Raw genomic sequence first — 20534 nt, 5'->3', positions numbered from 1 at the left:
GGAGGGCTCACATTTACCACCACAAGTGTAACAGGTAGGGGGGGATGGGCCTGGGTCTGCCTGTCTGAAGTGCACTGCACCCACTAAAACTGCTTCAGGGACCTGCATACTGCTGCGATGGACCTGAGTATGACATTTGAGGCCGGCAAAAAATATTTTTAAATAATTTTTTTTGAGGGTGGGAGGGGGTTAGTGACCACTGGAGGAGTAAGGGGAGGTCATCCCCTATTCCCTCCGGTGGTCATCTGGTCAGTTCGGGCACCTTTTCGTGGCTTGGTCGTAACAAAAAAAGGACCAAGTAAAGTCGTCCACGTGCTCGTCAGGGATGCCCTTCTTTTTTCGATTATGGGTTGAGGACGCCCATGTGTTAGGCATGCCCAAGTCCCACCTTTGCTACGCCTCCAACACCCCCTCGGGAACTTTGGTCATCCCCGCGATGGAAAGCAGTTGGAGACACCCAACATCGGCTTTCAATTATGCCGATTTGGGCGACCCTGTGAGAAGGACGCCCATCTTCCGATTTGTGTCGAAAGATGGGCGTCCTTCTCTTTCAAAAATAAGCCTGCTTCTGTCGGTTACTCTTTGCAAATCCTCCTTCTTGGATGGGCTCTCCCCCACCCATCCATTCCTGCTCTCCCTCCTTCCCAGTGACTCTGGACCATTCTACAGCAGTCTAGTAATCCCATGAGGAAATTTCTCAAATTCAATTTACCAGGGGCTTACACATGTAAGTGTACACTTGAGTGTGTACATGGCAGCTGCACGTTAAGTGTTATTCTATAATGTAGGTGCACATGTCACTTAGGGCTAGATTCTATAAATTGCACCTTGATTTCCGCATGAAAATCAGTGTATTTTATAAAGTACGCTTTAATTTAGGTGTGCATTATAGAATACAATATTATTTTAATGTGTGCTCCGAATGACTAAATTTAGTCACTGTCAATTATGCCAACTAAAACCTGGTCTAAATCCCAATGCGTAAATTAGGCGTTGAGTGGGTGTATTCTATAACAATGCTTAGCAAGTTGTGCATGCAAATCTTAATGCCAATTAGTGCTGATAATTGCTTGTTAACATCCAATTAACAGCGCTGATTAACTAGTTAAGCAATTAAGTTACGCACATTGTTATAGAATATGCTTCCGTTTCTGTGCAGACATTAAGGCGCCATATATAGTATCCTGGGGTCAGGGCCGCCGAGGGGGGGGGCAGGGGGGACAAAATTCCCTGGGCCCAGGCCTCCAAGGGGGCACCCGGTGCCGCAGTCCCACCTGCTCGCCCTCGGCTCCGTCGTCGACCGTCTGCCGCCGGGCCCCCTGCATTAAAATCACAGCGCCTCTCACCTCCATGTGAAAGCTCTGCAGGCAGCAGCAGATCACCTCCCTTCGGGTCTCCTTCCCTCCCTGTGTTCCACCCTCGTCTGACATAACTTCCGCGAGGGTGGGACATGGAGCGAAGGAGGCCCGAAGGGAGGCGATCTTTCTGCTGCTGCCTGCAGCGCTTTCACACGGAGGTGAAAGGCGCTGTGATTTCAATGCAGGGGGCCCGGCCCGGTCACGAACGGAGGGGGGCGGGTGGAGGGGTGGTGGCGGTGCGGCGGCCTCGGGGGCGGCGGGGTCGGGGGCCCGGCCTAGTCTCTCGGCGGCCCTGCCTGGGGTTAGTGTGTAAGTTGCAAGGGGGACATTCACAGGGGAAGGGGATGGGTGGGGCATAAGCGAGACCTACATTTACACGTATGCATGTCGCATTAAGGTTCACCCATTTACACCATCCATTGACTTGATGTAAGGCTTGCCAAAGCCGACTTATTCTAGTCAAACATATAAATGGCAAGAGGCGTACTCACTCACAAATGCGCAGTAGAGACCCTCTCTGTCCCGCCCCCGCGTCAATACATGATGATGGGGGCGTGACAGAGAGGGAACCTGCGCACCTGCGAGTGAGGGAACCGTCGTCGCCACCGCTCCCCCCACCCACCCGGAGTCACCGCCGCCACCCACCCTCCACCCGGCCCGGGTACCTGGCTTCACTATTCAAACCGCCGGAACGCAGCACACAGCTCATCTGAGCTGCCGTTGGCCTTCCTTACCTGCCTGTGTCCCGCCCTCGCCGACGTTGCGTCACACGAGGGCGGAACACACGCAGAGAAGAAGGCCGACGGCAGCTCAGATGAGCTGTGTGCTACGTTCCAGCGGTTTGAATAGTGAAGCCAGGTACCCGGGCCGGGTGGAGGGGTGGCGGAGGGGACTCCGGGGGGGGGGGGGGGGGGGCGGCGGCGACCTATCGGGGGGGGGCCTTTCAACCCCCCCCTTTCCTTTACTAGCCCGTTTTTACGGGCTCAACTGCTAGTATTCTATAACAAAATCTGGGTGCCCAGATGCCATTGCAGAACAGGTGCTCCCCATGCTGCATCAGCCCACCTACAACGAGGCACCCAACTGTAGAACTTTAGAACATAAGCTTTGCAATACTGGGACAGACCGAAGGTCCATCAAGCCCAGTATCCTGTTTCCAACAGTAGACAATCCAGGTCACAAGTAGCTGGCAAGATCCCAGAAGAGTAAAACAGGTTTTATGCTGCTTATCCTAGAAATACGCAGTGGATTTTTTCATGTCTATCTTAATAATTACTTACGGATTTTTCTTTTCAACTTATCAGCTTTGTGCTCCCAATGCTATTACATGCCGTTTTATGGAGAGACGTAATCGGGCTTTTTCTGTTGCTGCCCCTTTTTATGGAATAGTCTCCCTGGATATCTTAGATGTTGTACTTCAGTTTATCAATTAAAAAAATTACTAAATACATGTTGTTTTATGAAAGCTTTTTTAGAAAGTTGATTAATTGAAATGCTGGGAATTTGTACTTCTCTTTAATGTTCATTTTCTTTAATGGATGAGATTGGTTTGATGGTTTTGTATGTTTTTGTGTGTGTAGTTTGTAACCTACTTTGTATAAAGTGGGATATAAATTTTAAAATAAATTGAAAATAAATACATACAAGAACAGGGACATTTAGGACTCCATTATACACTTATTAGTGGGTGAAGAACTGACTATACTTAAACCAAGGAACATAGACGCTGAGAGGGGGGGAAGGGGGGCAAAATTCCCTGGGCCCGTGCCTTCACGGGGGGCCCAGCGCCGGGGTCTCTCTCTCTCTCCTACTCCTGACAGGACCCGGGTGATCGCGTCCCGACAGGAGCAGGAGAGAGAAAATTCCGGTGCCGGTTCCACCCTTGCATTGCCTGCGTATTAGCTGCTGGGCCTTCAGGCCATGCATGCTCAGTTTTGAGACTGAGCATGGACGACCTGAGGAAAGCAGCCATAGGGGAAGGCAATGCCGGGCAGAGGAAGGAGCCACACTGCCTGCAGCTGGTGGAGCCAGCTAAGGTACTTCGGGTGGGAGGAAGGGGGGCGGTGGCGATGATGATTTTTTTTTTTTTGGGGGGGGGCGGCGGCGGCAGAGATGACGATTTTTACCCAGGCCCCATTCAGTCTCTTGGTGGCTCAGACGAATTTGCCCCTGCCCCAGGCCCGGCTCAGTCTCTCGGTGGCCCTGCCAACGAACAATAATATCATTCTTTATTAATTTGTCTGTATAGCTAACATTTAATTATTTCTCATCATGGTTTGCCATCTGTCATTATTGACTATGATTCCATGACCCACAACCGGCAGTGTCTGATTGTGAAGTATACTGAGATTCTGCATGAAAGAAATGCCAATTTTATACACTTTCATTTCAGCAAAGGATAAGATGGAAGATAATGGCGTTTCAATCCCAGTTTCTCATTACGCCTTGCGGTCGGAAGAGCACCCAGAGCTGGAGCTGCTGGTTCAGACATGCCCAGAGAACAAAGCATTGACGTCTGACATGGTCTATGAGAAACTGTCCACCTCAGCCTCAAGTGAAACCTCCAGTGGAAAAGAGGAGACCAGGATTTCAGGTACGGTAATGAAGTCAAGTTAAGAAATGTTTATATGCAAAGCAAATGTGCTCCTTCCCACAGCATTGTAATAGCAGACTGTGAAATTCATTTTGGAATAGAGTACAGTCTTGATTATCCGACCTTTGGTAATCTGACAATTGGGCATATCTGATAGACCACCCCCCCTCCTGGTGATGTCATTGAATTTATTTCTATTAAAAATTTTTTGTTTTAGAACAATTTTTGAAAATTGGGACCTCTGTGCCTTTCTTTGTGCATTGTTTGAGAGGTTTATGCAATATTTTCTGTATTATCTGACTTTTCAGCTATCCGACAATGGGTCAGCCTTGTTTATGTTGGAAAATCGAGACTGTACTATAGTTCTTTTTACCTGTGTCCATGTCTTTGATGATTTGTTATACTGGATTTCCATTGGCATCATCAGATATGTAGATGATAATTTGAACTTCATGATGTCATGTAGAGAAAATACTGCCAGAGCTGAACAATCCACCATTATTGAGAAATAATTGTGACATCACAGTGATTTTTACTAAGAAACTGACCATATGTAAAACAACCCAGAAACTGTATAGCCTGCAAATACATGGAACCCAAAGACTTTATAAAGTGGCATTTAAGAGGTAAGAGATGATTTAAGCTGGGACCCCTGGTTGTGTAGCGATCTGAACCAAGATGCTTAGGTTTCACAACTCAATCCACAACTCTAAATTAATATGACACTAGGAACAAAATCGCCAGGAAAGAAAGCCTTGAGAGGTTAATCATTTGAAGCTTTGGCGATGGATTCAACTGTTACCAGCTGGTTTTGAAGTTTCAGGCACCTCCAGGTCCAAGAACCTCTGGGTACAAGCGATAAAGCGCTACTTGGATGAGAAGAAAGAACCGGTGGATGATTACCCAGACCCTCCAGATGAGCCGGCTCTAATGCTCGTTCCAACATCATATCAGTCATCATCAGGACTCAGCCAGTTTAAGGACTTCATCCGCTGCCTGCCTGTTCACCTGTCAAAGTACATTCTGGGTAAGAACTGAGTGATGTACAATGGTACAGCAGTTAGGAGATAGGATTGCCTGTCTGTTTTTCCTTCTCCCTATATAATTTTCCTTTTGCTATATTGAAGGCAAGTGTTTGTTGTCTACTTTTATTGTTGATTTGTTTGTTTGGTATTATTTATTTGGTTTTAATGAATTGTTTACCAGCTTCATGCAGTTGTTTGAGAAAAGTGGTAGGTATGAGTCAAATAACAAAGAAACTAAACTACACTTGAAGTGATTATCACAGACACAAGGTCATGTGTGTGTCAATATGAGCTAAGGTTTTAAAACCTTAGTTATTTATTTATTTTTGTTACATTTGTACCCCACGCATGGCAGGCTTAATGCGGCTTACATGGGGCAATGGAGGGTTAAGTGACTTGCCCAGAGTCACAAGGAGCTGCCTGTGCCAGGAATTGAACTCAGTTCCTCAGGACCAAAGTCCACCACCCTAACCACTAGGCCACTCCTCCACTGTTGCTACTATTTGAGATTCTACATGGAATGTTGCTATTCCACTAGCAACATTCCATGTAGAAGTCGGCCCTTGCAGATCACCAATGTGGCCGCACAGGCTTCTGCTTCAGACTCACAGAAACAGAAGCCTGCGCGGCCTTCTACATGGAATGTTGCTAGTGGAATAGCAACATTCCATGTAGAATCTCGAATAGTAGCAACAGAATCTCAAATAGTAGCAACATTCCATGTAGAATCTCCAATAGTATCTATTTTATTTTTGTTACATTTGTACCCTGCGCTTTCCCACTCATGGCAGGCTCAATGTGGCTTACATGGGGCAGTGGAGGGTTAAGTGACTTGTCCAGAGTCACAAGGAGCTGCCTGTGCCTGAAGTGGGAATCGAACTCAGTTCCTCAGTTCCCCAGGACCAAAGTCCACCACCCTAACCACTAAATGTCTGTCAAGGATGCAAAAGGATCTCACCCAGGTCAACTTTGCCAAAACAACTGATCTAGTCCTGGTGGTTACCTCCACTGCACACCTAGAGAAGCAGTCCTGCTTTTCTTAAGGAAGGCAGAACTCCATACCTGCAATGGTACCTTAGATCAGCATGTTTGGGCTAAGAGTCAGCGTCTCCCCTTTTTTGCTTCCATTCTTCTAGGACTCCTGGATAAGGACTCCCTGTCTGTTTGCCTACATGTATGTCTGCACTGGCGTTACCTGGGGGAAGAAATCCAGAAGGAGAAGGAAGTCCAAATTGCAGTTCAGAATGAGGCCATGATTCTCCAGGTACTGTCAGGCATACCGCAGGAACGGCTTGCTTGCTTGGGGGAAGGCTGACAAGGTGATTTTTAACATCTGTTGACTGGTTTTCAGCATTTTATTTTACTTTGAGGAAAGATGGGGCCTCGGTGTTGGTAGAGAGAGAAACGTTTGCAATGGTGTTATAATATGTTTCTATAAAAATAGCATAATGCTGTTGCTCCTAAACCTGGTCCTGAAGGCACTCCACCCAGCCAGTCAGGTTTTCAGGATACCCACAATGAATATTCATGAGAGAGATTTGCGTGCAGTGGAGACAGTGTATGGAAATTTCTCCCGTGAATATTCATTGTGGGTATCCAGAAAACGTGGACTGGCTGGGGTGCCTCCAGGACCAGGTTTGGGAACCACTGGCATAATGACAGGCTAGACATAGGTTTGATTATGGTGTTGTGAACTGATGTCGGAAGGTACTGTTGTAATACTGGTTGGAAAAGTTCAGTAAAAGAGTAAAGACTAGTCACGGAACCCCCAAATGCTTCCCATTACAAACTGCTATAATTGAACTTCATTTTAATATCTGTAATTGTTAGCTTGATACATGCTGCAGTTGGTGTTTTTTCTTTAATTTACATTTTTTATTGTGTTAATGATTAAAAAACCCACAACTTAAGAATTTGGGTGGAGGGATCTGAGACATATGGGCCCTTCCAGTAAACTGCGGTAATATTTGCCGTTACCACGGGTTAACGCTGGACTTTAACCCCTGGTAGCTACAAATTGTAACGTGTTAACCGTTAGGAGTGTTCAAATTGTCTTATTGCATTTTGTACATTAACATTCAGTTAAATCTGATCTAATACAGTCATTTCTAGTCCGCTTTACCCACAAGGACTCAAGGCGGATTACAATATCAAAGTGAATAATGGAACAAAAAAATCCATTGAAATACAAAATAAAAACAGGTCCTTTTACTAAGCAGTGGTAGGGCTAACGTGGGGATAGCAGGCTTCAAATCGACACTACCACCGGGGTAGCGTGGGCACCCAGTGGTAATTTTGAAGTTGGCGCACACTGTTTCCCGCGGTAGAAAATATTTTTCTATTTTCTATTGTGGGGGGCATTCCCAGCGGTAATCGGCAGTGTGGCCACATTGGTGCCTGTTGAATGATTACTGCATGAGTAGCGCATGAGCCCTTACCGATAGGTCAATGGGTGGCGGTAAGGGCTCAGGCAGTAAATAGCCACTCGCTACTTTTAATTTTAGCACACAGTCATTTACTGCCCCAATAGAAACAGCCCTTTTTCCCCAGCCGCAGTAAAAAAAAAATGGCCCAGCGCGTGCCAATTTCACGCATCCAGACTACCATAGGCCATTTTTTACCGCAGCTTAGTTAAAGGACCCCTTAAATAACAAATATCAAACTAAAGAAGCATTCAGATATTGAGAGAATAATTTTGAGCGCCTTTCTAAAAGTGATATAACAGGTAATATTTCTAGTATCCTTAGGCAATTTATTCCAGAGATCTGGACCTTTACCAATTATAGATAGTTCTATCCCTAGTAGTCATCTTATGGAATATTGGCAAAGAAGGAGGCTTGATTAGAGAATGACATGGGGACGGGGAACCGCAGTAACCGTGGGGATGGGGACGGGGACAGAGCTTGCGGGGACAGGGCGGGGACAGATCCCACGAGGATGGGGCGGGGATGGGGACAGAGCCCACAGGGACGGGGACAGGGGACAAACTTTGTCCCCGTGTCATTTTCTACTTTGAATGAACTGGACTGTTATTTATGCTTAAGTGATGCCTAAAAAGATATTTTGATTTTTTGGAAATCAAGCAAACATACTGGCCACCACTAGCAAACTTTGCATGGGAGATCCTGTACATCCTGCTACCAGCACATCTTCTAAGAAGACAACTTCTATTCCAGGAAGGACTATGGAAGACAGGAGAGCTAGATTGAATCCTGAGATTGTTGATGACTTCTTATTTATCCACAGATTAAAAAAACATAACAGTTCTTTATAGGGCATATTTTTCCCCTCTAGGGCATATAGAACGGGTTGTATTTTATACCCCTGGACATTTTAACAGTGTGAATTAGGATTCCTTGGTGTAGTAGAAATCACCTATTGTTGGGGTTGGAAGGGTAGAGGGTGGTGGTGGGAAGGAGGGTTATTATTTATTTATTTATATTACATTTGTACCCTGCGCTTTCCCACTCATGGCAGGCTCAATGCGGCTTACATGGGGCAATGGAGGGTTAAGTGACTTGCCCAGAGTCACAAGGAGCTGCCTGTGCCTGCAGTGGGAATCAAACCCAGTTCCCCAGGACCAAAGTCCACCACTCTAACCACTAGGCCACTCCTCCACTGCTCATTGTTATTATTGTTGTCTATTTGTAATTTATATACAACAGTTGCACAGCATATTGTTCCTTTTTATATTTTAATAAAAAGATTTAAATATAAAATCATAAGTGTTCGAGGCTTCTGCAGATGAGGACAGAGCCCATGGGGACGGGGCAGGGACAGAACCTGCAGGGATGGGGCGGGGATGGAGACAGGGCCTGCGGGGTGGGAACGGAGACAGAATCTGCGGGGATGGGCTGGGGATGGAGACAAACTTTGTCCCTGTGTCATTCTCTAGGCTTGATACCTGCTCCTGGCTAATACATAAGAACTTAGCTCCTCCTCTTTAGAATGCAGTAACTGACATAACTGACAAATGCCCTCCATGCCCACTCTCCTGGCACAAGAAGCACTTAAACGCACAGTTTACTCTGCGCTAACTGCAAAGCCCTTTAACGCAGCTCTGCAGTAGCAGTTAACGCCATGTTAACCGTGTGTTCAGTGCTTAACGCGCTTGAGTACAAGAGCCTCATATGTTATACTTGAATTCTGTTGATCAGAAGGTTGGAGGATAACAGAATTTTGTGATCGACTACATGAGTCTTACGGGTTCGGACAGATTTTTTTTTAACCATTTCTACCTGCTCTACACTGTGGCCTAGAGGCTGCTGTGCCCACTCCTTCCTCCCCCCAACTATTATGACGATTAATTCAAGGTTGTAGTGCTGTTCATTTCTCAGTGGCTGCTGTACTCACTCCTTCCTTCTCCACCATTACTGCTAAGGTCAGGATTATCATACTGTCTGCTGTTTGTTTCTCATTTCTGCATCTCCAGCAATGAAGCTGATCCCATTGGCTTTCCTCATTTAGGGCACGTCACCGAAAGGTGTGAGTCCTTCCTACGCCAAGATCCGAAAAATCACATTTCCAGTGGTTTCCGAGGATGGGGACCTCATCCCAAATCCCGCAGAGAAGTATCGGCTTAGGAAGTTGGTGAGTGCAGCTGGGTCCATGTTTCATTTTATCCATAACATCAGAACTAATATGATCTGATCAGATCCAGTGCATGTCAGCTATCTTGTGATACCGATTAAAAAATGGCTGCTCTGGGCAGGTGAGGGGACCTGCATGGGATCAATTTAAAGGCTTTTGCACATAATAACCTTAAATTATTTGTAAAGTGATTCGTGGTAGCTGCTAGTATGTGCAAGGTACAGAAGGTGACAGTGGTATAGGGAAGGGAAAGGGAAATGGGACTTGATATACTGCCTTTCTGAGTTTTTTTGCAACTACATTCAAAGCGGTTTACATATATTCAGGTACTTATTTTGTATCAGGGCCAATGGAGGGTTAAGTGACTTGCCCAGAGTCACAAGGAGCTGCAGTGAGACTTGAACTCAGTTCCCCAGGATCAAAGTCCACTGCACTAACCACTAGCTCTCCAGCTGCCTATCTGTGTGTATTCGAATCCTCATTCTTGTGCTCCAGTAGCTTCTCTCAGGGAACTTCAAACCTCATTCTGGTGCTCCAATAGCACTCTTGGTGTATTTCAAATCTCATTCTGGTGTTTCACTGCACTCCAAGCCTCACTCTGATATCCACACTGAGGGGACAGGGGTGCAAGAACCTTGTAAAGATTTGCCACTGGGAGGCAGGCCTCTTTCAATGAAGCACTGGAATGAGAGATCATAAGATGAGGGAGAAAGGGGGTAGACTTGGGATTAATCTGAGGAAAGGGTAATGATTGGAATGGCCTCCCAGTGGAGGTGGTGGAGACAAGAACACAAGAACAGTGTCTGTATCTAAGAAAGCATGGGAGAAACACGGAGAGTCTCTGAGGAAGAAAGGATTGTTGAGCTTAATGGTTGGTGTGGGTGGGCAGAGTAGATAGGCTGTATGGTCCTTATCTGTTGTAATGTCTCTCTTTTTATTTTTCTATATGTAGTTTCAAGTTTAAAATATGAGGGCAATTTTTTTTTAACTTAAATCATTACAAGTTATACTCTTGTATCTGAAAATCAGACAAACATCATATTCCATTTAAACATATATATCAATCAAAACTAATAAGAATAAGCTTAACACGCTATTCCTGTCCATCTTAACTTCTTCTTCTCAAATCTATTGGATATTATCCTGCTTCCTATGTCACTCGTTTAGAGTCTATGAATACTCTTAATTGTTCTGGAAGAAAAAAAAACATATTTTAAGCCTAAATATTTTACCACACATTTGCAAGGATAGTTTAAATAGTAAGAGGCCCCTATTTCTAGGGTTTCTTTACTAAAGGCCAAAAAAGCTTTTCTTCTATCTTGGGTCTGTTTTGTAACATCCGGAAAGATCGATACTTTCTGACCATAAAACAAAGTTTGAGAAGCCCTAAAATATAATCTTTTTATTTATTTATTTATTTTATTGCATTGCATTGCATTTGTATCCCACATTCCCCCACCTATTTGCAGGCTCAATGTGGCTTACATAGATTTGTTGACATTGTCATATCAGGATATCAGATACAGTTAGTAGTGTGTAGCGATCAAGAAAGGGAAGAGGGAAGAAGGGAGGGAGTGAATAGGATAGCTGTATAAGGTAAGCTTTCATAGTTGAGAGGGGTGGCGAGGTGACTTAATGAGGTTGTGGGTGCTCATTGTAGGCCTTGTTGAAGAGGAATGTTTTCAACAATTTTCGAAAGATAGTTGTTTCGTTGATTGCTTTCAAGTCTGTGGGTAATGCATTCCATAACTGCGTGCTCATGTACGAGAAGGTAGTGGCATGCATCAGTTTGTACTTCAGTCTTTTGCAGCTGGGGTAGTGTAGGCTAAGAAATTTGCGAGATGATCTTGTGGCATTTCTGAGCGGTAGGTCCACGAGGTTTAGCATGTAGATTGGGGCGTCTGCATGAATGATTTTGTGTACAATTATGCAGGTCTTGAACGCAATGCGTTCCTTCAGTGGAAGCCAGTGAAGTTTCTCTCTTAGTGGTTTTGCACTTTCATATTTAGTTTTTCCAAATATGAATCTGGCGGCTGTATTCCGGGCAGTTTGGAGTTTTTTGATTGTCTGTTCTTTGCACCCGGCGTACAGTGCATTGCATACAAAACAACCTGACCATACACTGGAGGGTAAAGGGCAAAAAATGAAACCCACACTGGTGAACTGAATGGAAATGACTATGACATGAATATTACAGATCTATACTTTGAATGTAGTGGGTCTCCAAGCTATCCAGTACTTATGTACATGTAAAACATTTTTGGTTCGTTTTTGGGTGAGTTTTGGATTTTGTTTTAGACTTTTAGGTATTTTTCCTATTTTGTTTGACACATTTATTCTAATAAAACTTTAACATGCAGTAGAATGTTTTAATTCATGTTAATTTGCAGGTTAACATGTATTAAATCAATTTAAAAGTAAAGGTAAAGGTAATCCTCTTTATGCAAGTACCACATTGTGAACAATTAATGGGGGGCTGCCACTTGTGTAGGCTTCTTGGTAGACTTTTAGCAGGGTGGTTTGCGCCATTGTCCTCCCTAGTCATCTTTACCCCATAGCTAAGGCTGGGGACTCATTTACTGACTTAAAGTGGACGGATGACTGAGTTGGCCAGAGACTGGCTACCTGACAGAAATATAAATGTAAGATTTGAACTTAGGTTGTAAGCACATACTAAACTTTTAAGGAGCACTAATGTGCCAAATGCATTATATGAATGCACATCACTGTGTTTTTATTGTGGATACTCACATCTGACTGGCAGTGGGGTCTCCAGGGCCAGGTTTGGAAGCTGTGGGCTAGGCACAAGAGTCAGGTGTGTTAATGGCCCTTTCTTTTTCTCTTCTGAAAGGATAACCTGGAAGAGGCGTATTTTGGTTTGCACACGGATACCGTCCTTCTGGAAGAAAGGAATCTATACTGCGGATCATACAATGTTCTTGTTCTTACACACCAGTATGGACCTTTTTAAGCTTCTTTTATGCAGCTGGTTTATTCTTACTTTTAAGACAGATTTACAATGTAGTCAGAAATAATCGAATTGTAAAATATAGGGTAACTACAATCCATATATCTTGCTAAAAAGGCTGTAGTCAGTTTTAGCTGGACATGGGAGCAGAGGTGTAGTGAGACCTCGTGGTTGGAGGGGCCAGAGCCTGAGGTGGGGGGGGGGTCTCATTTTGGTCTGCTGCCCCGCCGCTTCCCACCCACTGCCTCAGCAAATACCTTGGCTGGCTGGGGTCCCCGGTCTCCGGCGCTACTATATTGCCTGCCCTGCTCCTCATGTCCTGCATTCTCCTTTCAGTGAAATTGAGCATGCTCAGTTTCACTAAGAGGAGCGTGCTGGACATGAGGGGAAGACAGAACAGGGCAGGCAACGCGGTGGCGCCGGAGACCGGCGCTGGACAAGGCTTCAGCTGGTGGGGGTTGGGGACCCCCACCAGCAAAACCAGGGGCCCAGAGGAAATTTGGGGGGGGGGGGGGGCTCAGGCCCTCATGGCTCGACATGGGAGGGAGCAATTATTCTGTCCCACTCAGAGTTGGAGATGGGTGGGTTAGAAGTATGTTAAATAATAAGTAAATCCTGTAAATATCACAAACTCTCTTCTTTCCTCTGGTTTTCCTGCTGTTCTAGGCAACATGGGTAATTTTCTCTTCTGTACAGGTCAAGACTTTTCAGACCTCGGTTGTGGCACAGGAACAAATCTTTCTAGTTCTTCCTGTGACAGCAGTGCCAAAGTGGCCTGTGTAACAGCACTCTCTTCCTAGACTGAAATGAATATCATGGTGCAGAGGGAAATGGGCACTAGTATGGCTTCACATAGATGGGAGTATTGTGTCCATTTTTCAGCTATACCTCTGAAATGAAATTAAGAGAGAGGAGGTGCTGGGCCAGGGACCACACCAAATTATGGTTCAAGGACCCAAGAGGCCCTTTTACTAAGTGGCGGTAAGCACACTGCGGGCTTACCACACGCCAAACTGGAGCTACCGCCGGACCAATTTAGGCGCCAGCGGTAGTTACATCCCCAGCGTGCGGCATTTCCAGTGCTAGCGGAAGTATTCAAAAAAATATTTCCACGGGGGGTTACCTGGCAGCGCCGTGCACTAAGTGCTCCCTCTCCCCCCGCATGGCCACGCGGTAAGATCGGTTTTACCACATGGTCACGTCTTTTTTTTTTCAGCCTTTTTACCCGCTGCGGTAAAAAGAGCCTCGGCGTGCGGCAAGAATGGTCCCCGCCACTAGCGCAGGGCCCCTTTTTACCACAGCTTAATAAAAGGGCACCTAGATTTGTACATTCTAGAAGAGGCGAGAGGAAACAGGGGAACTGCATAAAGAAACAAACTTTTTCAGAGGTCACAGAATGCAGTTCAGGAGGGGGGTGTCAGAAAATAGTTTTTTTACAGAAAGAGTGATGGATGCATAGAACAAACTCCCAGTAGAGTTGGTGGAGACAGATTTGGGAAAGCATGAGATAAGCACAGAGGATCCCTGGTTGTAAAGTAATGAAATTACAAAAAAAAATAGAGAGAATTCAACTGAGGATTATGGCTTATTCCCATGATGTAAACTGGCCAGATTAAATGGGGTTAACAGTGCTTATCTGCTGTGAGGGGCGTAGCCAGACCTTGGTGGGAGGGGGGGGGGGGGCAGAGCTCGAGGTGGGGGGCACCGTTTAGCCACCTCCCCGTCCCTGCCACTTTGGCCCCCCCCTGCCACCGCAACTGCAAAACCGCTGCCCGCCCTCCCCGCCGCTGCCGCATCAGGTACCTTGTTTGCTGGCGGGGATCCCCAATCCCTGCCAGCCGAAAAGTTTCAGCACTGGTCGACTCCAGTGCCTTCGTTGTGTGATCATCTGTTTCTGACGCCTTACGTCCTGCACCATGCATGTAGCCCTGTTCAGGATGTAAGGCGTCAGAAACAGATGATCACACAACGAAGGTGCCGGAGTCGACCTGCACTGAAGAAGACTCTTCGGCTGGTGGGGATCGGTGGGGGGGGGGGGGGGGGGGGGGGGGGGGGGGGGGTGTCAAATGTAGGGGGGCCAGGGCATAATTTGTGGGGGCCCATGCCCCCGTGGCCCCACTTAGCTACACCCCTGTCTGCTGTTACAGGTGCTTACTTTTCTTTATAGAATATTAGCATAACTGGGTTTATACGCACATATATATTTAGGTGAAAGCAAATATGCCAGCAAGAGAGGGTGGTGTAAATGCTCACATCTAGGAGATTGTGCTTAATTTATAGTAATCTATACATTATCCCCTGGATTCTAATAAGTGTAACTTAAGTTGTGCATGCAAATACAGTCGTATTCTATATTTGCATGTGCAACTTAATTAGAAAACAGGGAGGGGGAGGGGATTGGACTTGATATACTGCCTTTCTGTGGTTTTTGCAACTACATTCAAAGTGGTTTACATATATTCAGGTACTTATTTGTACCAGGGGCAATGGAGGGTTAAGTGACTTGCCCAGAGTCACAAGGAGCTGCAGTGGAAATTGAACACAGTTCCCCAGGATCAAAGTCCGCTGCACTAACCACTAGGCTACTCCTCCACTTCATGCCAATCAGCACTGATAATGGCCAATTAAGCAATTATTGACATTAATTGGCATTAATTAGAATTTACACGCAGAACTGTCTAAGCATATTCTATAGCCTGATGCATGTAGACCCTCCCCTCCCGCCGCCAACCCGCCGTCGCCTACCTTTGCTGGTGGGTGACTCCAACCCCCGCCAGCCGAGGTCCTTTTCTTCTCGCAAAAGGCTTCCTTCTGTTTCTGACGTGCAGGACGTCAGAAACAGAAGGAAGCCTTTTGCGAGAAGAAGAGGACCTCGGCTGGCGGGGGTTGAGGTCCTCCGCCAGCAAAGGCAGGCGATGGCAACAGCGGGTTGGCGGCGGGAGGGGGGTTGGACGGGTCATCGGCAGGGGGGGGTCCAGGGCCAAATCTACGGGGGCCCAGGCCCCCCTGGCCCCACATAGCTACGCCACTGAGTTGTGCAGACAGGCACTTGGTGTATTCTATAAATCACGTGGAAATTTAGGCTTATTCTATAAAGTATGCCTAAATACACTTAGGAATATTTTATTTTGGTGCCAATTTTTTTAGGTGATATATATATATATATATATATATATATATATATCAGACCTAAAAAATTGTCACATGCATAAATAAATAGCTCCTTCTATCTGAAATGCTTTGCTTGTGACTTTACAATCTGTATTTTCTTATAGGAAATGTAACTATGCCCTTAAAGTATGGTTACAATAACCTTGTTATGAACTATAGAGCATTATTTTATTGTTAATGCATTCATACGGCTAATGGGATCTCTTCTTTTATCCTTCTCTTATGTGTAATGTTAGCTTACTTCATTGTTGTCAACCCTTATGAGTTAATCTAATAATTTGTCATTGTTTATTTTATAAAGTTTGTTGTTCAGCTCTTTGAAATTTTGTAATGTAACTGCCACATTCAGTAATGATAAAGAAAGGTAAAGATCTAGCTGGGAATCTAACGGGAGATGGCACATTATAAAAAGCAATCCACATAGCCTCTAAAGATATACTGACGTGGAGATAATTTCATCTCAGTGTAGGGTAACAGAGGACAAAGTGCTGAAGCTTTGGTCTCCTGGATTTTAATGTCACCAAGCGATGCTCTTGCCGTTGTGTACTATGCTGATTTCTTCAGTTTTTTTATGCTTTTAAAATGATGGCAGATCAATGCCTATCAATTAATTTCCTTCTCTCTATCTGCTAATAACTCAGAGGAGATCCCAAGAGAGTCATTCACTACAACGGAGGGAGGCTGGTGGCTCTTGGGTCTATAGATCGAAAAGTGAGGTTTCTGGATGTATCTCTGATGGAGGATGTGCCGCCTGTCATACATGGGCATGCCGGGAGTGTCCGAGCTGTCTTTCTCTGTGAAGAAAAGGGCTTTGTTCTCAGTGGGAGTTTTGACCTCAGCATTAGGTGAGCCAGGCCTTTATTTGTTGGACTCCTTTCACGTCAGTCGTGCAGCTGATTGAATACTGCTGTATGGTTTAGTTCAAGTTTGGCCCTACCAAGGAGAAACTGCTTCTCACTCACAACCCCGCTTTTCAATCTCTACTGACTTATGCAAATCAGGCCTCACAATGAGTCTCTGCCCTCTTGGGCTGCCCCCCTGGTTCAGTTTAGGAATATTATTGCTAGAATCCTGAATGGGTAAGAGTGAGGAATCATGAACATTGAAGGCCATTGTTAACTTGTGGTCCTACTGCAAAAACAATGATATCCCTTAAGAAAGTTCTGCATTCATACCTTCCAACATTCATAATGACTGAGAATGTCAAACACAATACAAATTACCACTCCCTGGAGATAGTGAAGGTACTTGCTCAATATTAGGGGTTCTCAGCATCTATTGGAACCTGCAGAGCTGGGTCTTATTTAAGGATGGATGGGATCAGGAGGGTATGGGTTAGAGAGATTACAATTTGTTTGAACTCTTTGGAGTAAAAGAATGGAAGACAGGGTGATGGAGGAAAGCTCGTACCACAGACTCCAAGCAAGCTCAGAGCCAGGTTTTAAAGCTTGATTTGAAGGAAGAGTAAACACAGGCTGATCTCAGATAAAGAGGGATGGTATTGAAAATGGAAGGTACTATAAAGTTGCATGACCCCCCTGGAGGCAAGGGCCAGTTACATCTCTATGGAGGGCCTGCCCAGGTTACTACCCCAAACATGGGTTTTGTGACTTCATTTGGGAACATGACCCACAATTTGGAAAATCCTGCTGTATATAATTTCATATTACTTTTTTGGGGGAGAAATGTAGCGTCTCAGTTTATTAAAAATCAATCGTAGGTCATATCTCATCTGTGCTATTGTGCTGTGGGTTTATACCCCATTGTTCTCCCAGAAAACCCAAAGAGAGTAATTGTATAACTGGGGATCTCAACTTAAGTGCCTTAAAACCACGTGGTAGATTGTATAGATTCTAGACAGATTCTAGAAAAAGGAGTATGGAGGGACCACTAGTGAGCAGGACTGAGAATTGTGTAAACAGTCCTTAGTAGTTCTATAACTGTTGGACGACTCTTCTTCACCCATCCAACTTTGGATCTGCCAAGGTCTGCTTTGAAATTCTTCAACCCAGTTCAAATCATATTTTTTTTGTTATTATTACCATCAGGTTGAGCAAAATCTATTTATCTCATTGTTCAGATGTAACAAAATCTATTTAAAATATAACAAAATCTATTCATCTCATTGTTCAGATACTGGAACTTGCACACAGGGGCATGTATGAGAATTTTTTATGGTCACACTGGCACCATAACTTGCTTGGATCTGCACATGGACAAGCTGGTTTCAGGAGCAAAGGACTGTAAGGTCAAAGGTTAGTAAGCAAGTGATTTCTAACACTGGGCCACGGGTATCACGATTTTTCCCCATGGACACAAAAAGGACAGTTCTCTCAGCTGGTGCCAAATGCCTGCGGAGGTTATAGAATATTAGCACTTACATGCATCATTGGTGACAAGAATTAGAAGCTGCGGTAAAAAGGGCCCCGTGCTAGCGGTGGCCTTTTTTTGCTGTTTGATGAGGACTTTTCTTACTGCATCAAGTAAAAAGGCTGAAAAAAGAAATGTCCATAAAGGATCCCATGTTAAATCGGCAGTGTGCGTTGCCTGATGACCACCGGGTAACCATAGGCGGTCGGTGGCCCAATTGTTTGGGGAGGCTCAAGGGGGCGGGGTTAGGGGTGGGGCTAGGGGTGGAGCTTAAATCCATAATTGTCTGATAACACACAGAAAAAAAAATAAATTTATTTATTTATTGCACTTGTATCCCACATTTTCCCACCTCTTTGCAGGCGCACTGTGGCTTACAAAACATCATGGATGATGGAAATAAAAATAAAAATAAAAGTCACAATTAATACCTTTTGTTAAATTTAGATATTAGATATGTATCATATGTCAAAGAATGAAGTGGTTGCTCAAAGCATATTCTAAGGACAATCTCTCAACTACAAAACACTATGCACAACTTTGTGCAAAAACACACTCAAAACCTTACTGTACCATAAATATTACACTGGGCAGAACCTAATACACCAATATACCACCCAAACGGAAAATGCAGACCGTCAACAATATGAAACAAGGGATCATATCGTCACAATTCTCATGTAGAGCCACAAAACATGTTTAATGTGGGATAAAATGCCATAAATAAGTAAATAAATATAAATGTTTAATGTTGAGCACCTGATTCTCAAAGTGGACATATTCCAAACACTATAATGAAAATAAAATGATCTTTTCTACCTTTGTTGTCTGGTGACTTTTTCTGATCATGCTGGCCCAGTATCCGATTCTGCTGCTATCTGTCCTCAGTGCAGGTCAGGAAGTCATCCTCGTTAAATATCTCCCTGGCAACCCAGGACACCTCCAGCCAACCCCCCTTGCTCTCCCAGCAGTAAGGTAAACAAACCATAAACCAATTTCTACAACTGGTTACACAAGGCTAGAGGGCTTTCACTGCAGCTCCTGCTGTGAGGATGGAGGTAAATCAACAATTTAAACCCCTCAGAGCACAGCAGGGGAGGCTCTGCAGTATTACTCCGCAGTATTACTTTATAAAAAATTCCGGCAGTGACAGAAATGCCGTGTGCTGGGGGTGAAACTACTGCTGGTGCCTGCGTTGGGCCGGTGGTAGTTCCGGATTTCTGTGGGTCAAGCCCACGGTAGGCATACTGCTGTTTAGTAAAAGGGCTTACCACGGCAAAAAAATAGTATACCGCGGGGTGCGTTGAGGTGTCCCATGGTAATTTTGCAAATATGCCCACTAAAGTATTTTTTGGGCGCAGGGGGTGTGTCTGGGGGGTAGAGAGTGGGTGCATGTATGCAAATCAGTTAGCATGTCGGCATTACCGCACTGTAATCAATCAGTGCAGGTTTAGTGCGTGAGTCTCTAGTGCCTACACAGTAGGTGGCAGTAGAGACTCAAACACTAATGATCATGCACCAATGGGAAAATTAGTGTGTGGCCATTAATTGAAAATTCTGAAAATCAGCCATTTTACTCCTGTGGTGAAAATGTCCTTAGCATGTGGGAAAGACCCTTATAAGGGCTTGCCACAGCTTAGAAAAAGTGCCCCTTAGCCAGTAATTGAAGGGGGACGTGCACATGGGTGGAGCATAGGCAGGCTGCCAAGCGATGAACACAATTTATACTATCAGTTGTGTGTGTTGGATGGTGCACCTAAGTGTACCAACTTTACACCAGCCTTCGACCTGCCATATGTGGGCACCAACAAGCCTTTACCCTGGTATTCTATAATGGATTAGGTGAACCCTGGAGCCATTATAGAATTGACATTAAGTGCATCCCACTGTGACACTTAAAAGTGAGGCACCAAGTTATAGAATTACTCCCAAAACGAGGAAATCCTTGTAGTCCAGCTGCCCAATGGAAGACTTTAGAGAAGAGGCTCACTGAAGAATTTCTACTTTCTGTTCATTTCATATGCTGTATTATAAAATCGTAAAAGACAGGGCCGTGCCTAGGGTCTTTGGCGCCCCCCTGCAGACTATCAGTTGTTAAAGTCAATATAATGGCCCATGAAATAAATAACGGGGAATAACTGGTCATCCGGGAACCAAGCAGTGATAAATTCAAAAGAAAAAAAAAAGCTATATAAACAACGAATACCTTACCTTATCCCATGGTCTCAGGTTACACTGGTGAATTTTGAAAGGCCAGACAGAACTCTGCACCCTTACCATGAGAATTACCTCGTATCCATCCGACACTGGTTGCACCTGAGGGAGGGGGGAGGGGAGAACCAAAACAAGCCCAGCAGCAAGACGACACAGCAGAGCGGGCTCTGCCTCTTCCGTTTCAACCAAGTCCATAGCAAAACCCCCCACCGCCCTCTTGCCTCTGCGCAGCTCCCGCTTCCAGA

The 20534-nt window shown here is 45.0% G+C and overlaps 1 protein-coding gene across 1 annotated transcript in view; it reads left to right on the top strand.

The window, feature by feature from the left end:
- Positions 1-20534, top strand: part of LOC115473271 (CMT1A duplicated region transcript 1 protein-like) — a 48248-nt gene that overhangs the window by 6968 nt on the left and 20746 nt on the right. Inside the window, exons 2-8 of the mRNA XM_030208086.1 lie at positions 3751-3951; positions 4769-4978; positions 6113-6240; positions 9444-9566; positions 12418-12521; positions 16347-16550; positions 17839-17960. Of these exons, the coding sequence (XP_030063946.1) occupies positions 3751-3951; positions 4769-4978; positions 6113-6240; positions 9444-9566; positions 12418-12521; positions 16347-16550; positions 17839-17960 (1092 nt within the window). The remainder of the gene's footprint in view (positions 1-3750; positions 3952-4768; positions 4979-6112; positions 6241-9443; positions 9567-12417; positions 12522-16346; positions 16551-17838; positions 17961-20534) is intronic.

The sequence above is a fragment of the Microcaecilia unicolor genome, chromosome 6 (assembly GCF_901765095.1).
Source record: "Microcaecilia unicolor chromosome 6, aMicUni1.1, whole genome shotgun sequence".
NCBI lineage: Eukaryota > Metazoa > Chordata > Amphibia > Gymnophiona > Siphonopidae > Microcaecilia > Microcaecilia unicolor.
Note: the sequence above shows the minus strand (reverse complement) of the source record. Positions and strands in the feature narration are given on the sequence as shown.